The 6,698-nt window shown below is 44.5% G+C and overlaps 1 protein-coding gene across 2 annotated transcripts; it reads left to right on the top strand.

Annotated features, from left to right (window-relative positions):
• Positions 1-610: 610 nt before the first annotated feature.
• Positions 611-6,561, top strand: napba (N-ethylmaleimide-sensitive factor attachment protein, beta a). Of its 2 annotated transcripts, none has more exons than XM_086044934.1 (10): positions 611-1,536; positions 3,638-3,717; positions 3,856-3,972; positions 4,042-4,088; positions 4,373-4,450; positions 4,556-4,611; positions 4,705-4,789; positions 4,999-5,103; positions 5,198-5,270; positions 5,783-6,561. In XM_086044934.1, exons 1-10 carry the CDS (start codon positions 1,439-1,441, stop codon positions 5,947-5,949), a joined length of 906 nt encoding a protein of 301 aa, XP_085901060.1. In that variant the 5' UTR covers positions 611-1,438; the 3' UTR covers positions 5,950-6,561. The 2 variants fall into 2 exon arrangements, with proteins under 2 accessions (XP_085901060.1, XP_085901059.1); XM_086044933.1 differs by having other exon boundaries at positions 794-1,536; positions 5,198-5,266; positions 5,802-6,561.
• Positions 6,562-6,698: the final 137 nt, after the last annotated feature.

Below are 6,698 nucleotides of genomic sequence, written 5' to 3'. Positions count from 1 at the left end.
CCAACAATTCTGAGGATTTGGACAATTTTAAAATTTGATCTCTGAATCGATTAATTGATCATCAAAAATATGTATATAATAATTTGACAATGGGTTGGTTGGCCATGAATCAATGAATTGTTGCACTTCTATAATATCCATGTATGTATTTCTATTTGATATTTTTCATGTATTTACTCTTACCTTTACAGAGTGACTTACTTTTTGGCTTTTACTTGATTACATTTTCATTTACTTTCTAACTTATTTTTTATTGTATTTTTTATTGTATTGTTTTTACTTGTTGACTTTATTCAACCTTTTCATCAAAAATGATTTTTTGAGAGAAAATACATTGTCCTGTATTTCGTTGAGAAAAAGAAAAAAAATTGGGATCTTTTGAGAGTTATGTTTTTTTCAAGACTTTTCTTTTTAAATACAAAGATGTTTTGAAATTAAAATTATTTCAAAGTTTCTTTGCATGGGGGGGCAAAAAGTTGCTTATTTTTCGTTAAATATTTGAAAATGTTTGATTGGACACAAATAATTATTTGTATTTTTTTTTTCAGTATTTGTTTCAACTCTAGGGTTGTCTTTATATCATTTTTTCATATCCGATAGCAATACAACTGCCTCCAGCATCGGCGCTGTGAGCAAGGGATGGCTGACGCTTTGAAAGATAACCAAGTGTAAACAATAACGCATTTACTCTCATAAAATAATGATGTAAACTGTAATGAAATTCATATTGTTGCTGCCCTGTGAAAAACACTACATCCAATATTTATTTATTTATTTATTTTTACGTGAACATTCTTTTTTTTTTTTTGAATGCAGTTTCTGCATTTCAGACATCCCGTTATCGTGACCATTTTGGCATGGCCGTCACAGGTCAGGGGGCGTGTCGAAGGGGCATCCGGCTTTGATCAGTAGGCATTGGTTTTCTTTTTCGGGCGGTCTCAAAAGCGGCCGATCCACTGTGCTTCACACGCCCTGCTGTCCTCAAAGGGTATATAATTTTCAGCAAAAGCAGCTAGAACCATAGTAGCGGTTGAATGTATTCGTCGGGTGTATATAAACAATACAATTTGGAGAAGCCATTGTTGTATGTTATTCGAGGTGGCATTAGTCTCTGGGTTTCTGCCGTTCACTTTTGGTCCAGCCGGCGGCAATCGCGAGGCGCTCCACTACCTCTCATCTTTCCGTAGAAGAAGAGCATCGCCGAGCTTCTCTCACTCAGCCTCAGCAGCAGCAGCAGCAGCAGCACTCGCGGGCTCTTCTTTCCTCGCGCCTCCCTCCCGCCTCCGCCTCAGCAGCGCCACAGCGGGCTCTTCTGCCTTCTTGCCTCCGCCCCCCGTCTTCGCCTCCACTGCGGAATATCGGGCACTTTTCGTGGCGTCACCTCCGCCCCCATCACCTTCACCTCCGCCAGCCAGCGCACAGCCACCCGCGGGCCACCATGGACAACAGCGGCAAAGAGAAGGAGGCCATGCAGCTCATGGCCGAAGCCGACAAGAAGGTCAAAGCGTCCGGCTCGTTTCTCGGCGGAATGTTCGGGTAAATGGCCGATTGACGCGCCTGTGCGCGTGTGCGTGCGCGTGTGTTTGTGTGCGTGCTTGTGTTTACGTCTGCGAAACATTTGTCGAGTGCCGCTTTATGCGGCACATTCTTAAAAATGTGACGCCATTGTTTCAGGACGTTCTTTCCGCTTTGATGTGTTTTGCTTGTCGGTCACAGCGATGTGATGATCCCGCGGGGGCATTTTGGGTCCCTCGTTCGATTTGCAAACGTCGACACTCGCCTTGCGTGGGTCTGTCACGCACCGTGCGTGCCGTTGTGCGTGCGTAGTCCCCTCCGCTCCCCATCCGCTTCTGCGGGGTGTACGCGGAGCGTGAGGCCGGCCTGGGGAGGCGGGGAGACCATCACATCACATCACAGCGCAGCACACTACAGTCGAGTGATGGTCTGATGAGCTGTTTGCGTGTGACGGTGATGAATGAGATGCGCATGCGCGACAGGTGCCACTGGGCGGGGCTCCGTTGAACACGCGATCGCGTCTTCTCATTATCGTGCATTAGCATAAGTGTTCAAGTTATTTTTTGAACGTTTTCAGGAAAGGACAAATTCAACAAACAACAATTCGAGTCCAGTTGCCTTGATTCAACATGTGCAGATGACTATGTCCTTGATTACTGAAAACACAGACATATAAAAACCATCATTTTTCTAGCTCGCAGGTTGCATTGTTTGATTTATTGATATTGTGACTTCAAAATTAGTTAAGTGGTACAGTACAGCTAATCTATTTCTTGTTTCAGTAAAGTACTTGTATTTCATCTCACCAGTTTTTTCAAATTTCCTAAATATAAGCGCTGAAACTGTCACAGATTGCAGCTTCATGCATGGATAGTAACTACTTATCGGAATGAAACCTCGGCCTCGTTTTTGATTACACCTACTTGCTACATTACTGCATTTTCTTGTGGGTTATTATGGTGGAACATTGGAGAGCAAAGTATTTGAGGCGGTATTTGGTGTAAAACGTTGCTCTAATTTGTCCTATTTTAACCACAAAGACTTAAACCACCATAGGCTATTGCAGAGCATTGCGTCGCGGACGAAGGTAAAAAAAAAAAAAAATTATTATGCGTATTTTACTGTATGCTTGAGTATGGAGCAAGGATATCACGCATGAGCATGACAATCACTGTATCAACATGTTTACACATATATTTCAGTCACTTACATGCATTTGAGCATAAATCTTCATAACATTTATTTAAGAACAACATTATGAAATTCTGCTTCCAGTACGCTCTTATTAAATGATTCTTACAAAATGCTTGTAAACTATATGACGAGGACACGTTTTACCACACGGAATTACTTTACAATTATTCATCTAAACATTCAACATTGATATTTCAACATCACCAGAGGAACCTGTTTAGTCTGATACTCTTGAATAGATGAAAGAGAATCAACACTACAGCTAATATTAAACATAATTAATTGCAAATGCGTTCAATCAATCAATCAAATTTTGTTTATAGAGTACTTTTCACACATAGGATGCAACTCAAAGTGCTGTACATTTAAAAACGTCAAAATACAACATGAAAAGAGAACCCGCTGTTGTGGGCACGTATTTTTTGTGCCGTGTGGTTCTCGTGTGATTATGACAACACGGTACTGCAATCAAGTGACAGTCAGTGTTGTGTTTTTATATCTCCTTTTCTCCAACATGAACGCTCCGACGTGAGAGCTGTAATTAGATGCCGTCCTCAAAACTGACAACTGAAATGGGTCACGTCTGTTTCCCTTGCGCCCTACTTTATATTTTTCACTTAGTGTCAGCAGCATCGATGTGACGAAGGTGGCAAACTAACTTTCAAACCTCTGTCCAAATGTTGACTTGCTGTTCCTCCAGCAGCCTGTTGGTGGTCTCAAGAGCTGTAATGCGCCTTTAACACCGACCGAAGATTGAATGTAAACAAACAACTGCCGATTTTGACATTTGTCTGTTGGAGTGTAAGATGACGTTCCTAATACTGCTCAATGCATGTTGAAAGTCCAAACAACAACATTTGTGCAAATCAAGGCATCACTCCGGCCACTTATGGTTGTTTGTGTGGGTGTGTCCACGCGTGTGTTACAGCGGAAACCACAAGGTAGAGGATGCCTGTGAGATGTACGCTCGAGCAGCCAACATGTTCAAGATGGCAAAGAACTGGAGTGGTGAGAAAACAAGCGCGCACGCATGCACACGCACACAATTCCGAGATGACCATTGGGCAGAACCATTAGCAGCACCGCAACTCGAGAGCAACGCTAATGAGCAAACCAGCGCTCAGTGTGTATGTTTGTGCGCGTTAGCTGCCGGCAACGCGTTCTGCCAGGCGGCCCGGCTCCACATGCAGCTTCAAAACAAACTGGACTCGGCCACCAGCTTCGTGGATGCAGGCAACGCTTACAAGAAGGCCGATCCGCAGGGTGAGAAGCGCCATCGTAAGCATGATCGGGTGAAGCACATGTAAACGCACTTTGCTGCTTTCCCCGCAGAGGCCATCAACTGTCTAAATCAAGCCATTGACATCTACACGGACATGGTGAGTGTCCATGTGACCGATTGCACCTGCCACATCATGCGCACTCGGATGCGTCGTCTTGTCTTCGGGGTCGATATGAACCCTCGCTAATATTTCAGCTCCTATCATTTACACTAAATTGTCTGTACGTGTGCAATCGTGCCATATTTGCTGCGTTAGAGCTTATACGAGCATGCAATAAAAAGCAGCGCCACATGCAAGCCAGGCGAAATGCGTTGTTGTTTGTAAATCAGTCAATAATGATGAGTGGATTATTGTCATAAAGCTGTGTCTGTCACCTGCAGGGTCGCTTCACCATCGCAGCCAAACATCACATCACGATCGCCGAGATCTACGAGTCGGAGCTGGTTGACATTGAGAAGGTGAAAGCGCCACAACTTTGCTTGCCCGACCGATCCGCATCGGCGCAATCGTTGGCACCGTGCCGGACGTACTTGCTCAATATGGCGTTTGTGTCGCTCGCACAGGCCATCGCCCACTACGAGCAGGCGGCAGACTACTACAAAGGCGAAGAGTCAAACAGGTACTCTTGGAGGCATCGCGCGCACTGCGACGGCCGCAGCGGAAAAACAAAAGCTCCTCGGGTGGATTCTCTATAGCGTTTGTGTCGTTTCAGCTCGGCCAACAAGTGTCTGCTGAAGGTGGGACACTACAGCGCCCAGCTGGAGCAGTACCAGAAGGCCATCGAGATCTATGAACAGGTAGCATTTCATACAGTGTCTTTGTGTAGACACACCCTGTCCACATTACTCCAATAACTCCAATTATTCAGTTGGACAGCGCTTTACAGTTCCACGGGTCAACTGCGTTCGCCAATCACTTCCGCAACAAATGTGTTATTGTGTTGATAATGGAAGAGGCAGAGTGAAGCATGTCGTGCATTCTGCGTGCGTGCGTGCGTGCGTGTCAGGTGGCCATGAGCACCATGGACAATCCTCTGTTGAAGTACAACGCCAAAGAATACTTTTTCAAGGCTTCACTGTGTCACTTCATCGTGGACGAGCTCAACGCCAAGGTCACACACCAACCGCTTCACACACGCACACACTCCATCTGTTATTATTTTCAGCATGACTTGAATATTTCTGTTGACTCATCACTGTTTGCAGTTGGCCATCGAGAAGTATGAGGAGATGTTCCCCGCTTTTTCAGACTCAAGAGAGCTGAAACTGTTGAAGGTAAAATGTCTTTTTTTATTTCGTTTTTCAAGCGGAGGTCAACCCAAACATATTTTTTTTAAGAATATGTTCTATGCAGGCCCACCAGATGAAACACAGCATTGTGATTAATATTGTGAATATGTATACAATACAATTTTATTTATTCAGCGCATTTCACAACAGCTAAAAAGGAAGAGAGTAAGAGCTGCAGGACGGTGAAAACTGAACCGCAATGTAGCGGGGGTTTACTGTCATGCGTACATCATTTATATTGGATGTTATGATCTTTAATAGCTTTGAAAAAAGACAATTGAATGTTGTGAAATGAATACTACCATGTCATGTCATACATCCCATTAGATTGTGTACCTAATATAGTGGCCTGTGAGTGTCCTCATATGTACATGGATTTATTTCCTTACATCGTGCACAAATGTGTACGAAAGGAAAACGAGTCCTAGTGCTTGTGGGAGTCTGACAACACAGGCCAGGTTTAAATGTGCATAATGCTCGTTCTTTACATCATTTTGTCATGTCGTGGGTGCGCGCACAGAAACTTCTGGAGGCCCACGAGGAGCAGAACAGCGAAGCGTTCACCGAGGCCGTCAAGGAGTTTGACTCGGTGTCCCGCCTGGACCAGTGGCTCACCACCATGCTGCTGCGCATCAAGAAGACCATCCAGGGGGACGCCGGAGACCTGAAATAGAGCGCGGGGAGGGGAGGGGGAAGGAGCAACCCCGGGGGGAGGGGGAGGGAGCAACCCCGCCTTGCTCCCTTAATGGCCACCACACAAGCTGAACTTGTACATATCAGTCTGCATGTGATCCCTCCCACCAAGCTAAGCATCACCTGTAGACCATCTCCGTGTGTGTGCCCCCTCCCCCACCACACGCACACACGCATTCAAACACAGTATTGTATCACTGAGAAAGTATGAAAGAGTTTGTGTGAGTGAAAATGTGTGCTGCTTATTTGATGGGGAATGTGAGATCATCAGGAATATTATGCTATTTAATTGTCCATATGGAAATTATTTATTGTGGTGCTCAGTGTTCATATTTTAGCAATTAGCCCCCCTCCATGTGCCCTTTTTGGTTGCATCCACTCTTCTGTGACGTCATCACTAACTGCTCGTCTCCCGTAGCGACCACTCGGGGGACCTTCTGTGTGCATGTCCGTGCTCATGTTGATGTGTTCTCCGTGTCGTGCTGACTAACGTGTGGGAAAAAGCGCTCGTGCCTGTAGTCTGGTATCGTTTGTGTGCATTGGGTAAAAAATGAAATAAATCTTGAAATAAATACATTATCATGCCAGATATTGTGTTGTTTTTTTTTTCTTCTCCACTTTAAATGTATGAGCATAAATGGAATTTAATAGATACCGGCAATTGATGAATTGAACTACTGGTCAAAAAATAGTCAACTTGACAAAAATAAAAATGAAATGATTT

The sequence above is a fragment of the Filicampus tigris genome, chromosome 11 (genome assembly GCF_054856515.1).
Source record: "Filicampus tigris isolate MCC_2025a chromosome 11, RoL_Ftig_1.0, whole genome shotgun sequence".
In the NCBI taxonomy this organism is placed as follows: domain Eukaryota; kingdom Metazoa; phylum Chordata; class Actinopteri; order Syngnathiformes; family Syngnathidae; genus Filicampus; species Filicampus tigris.
Note: the sequence above shows the minus strand (reverse complement) of the source record. Positions and strands in the feature narration are given on the sequence as shown.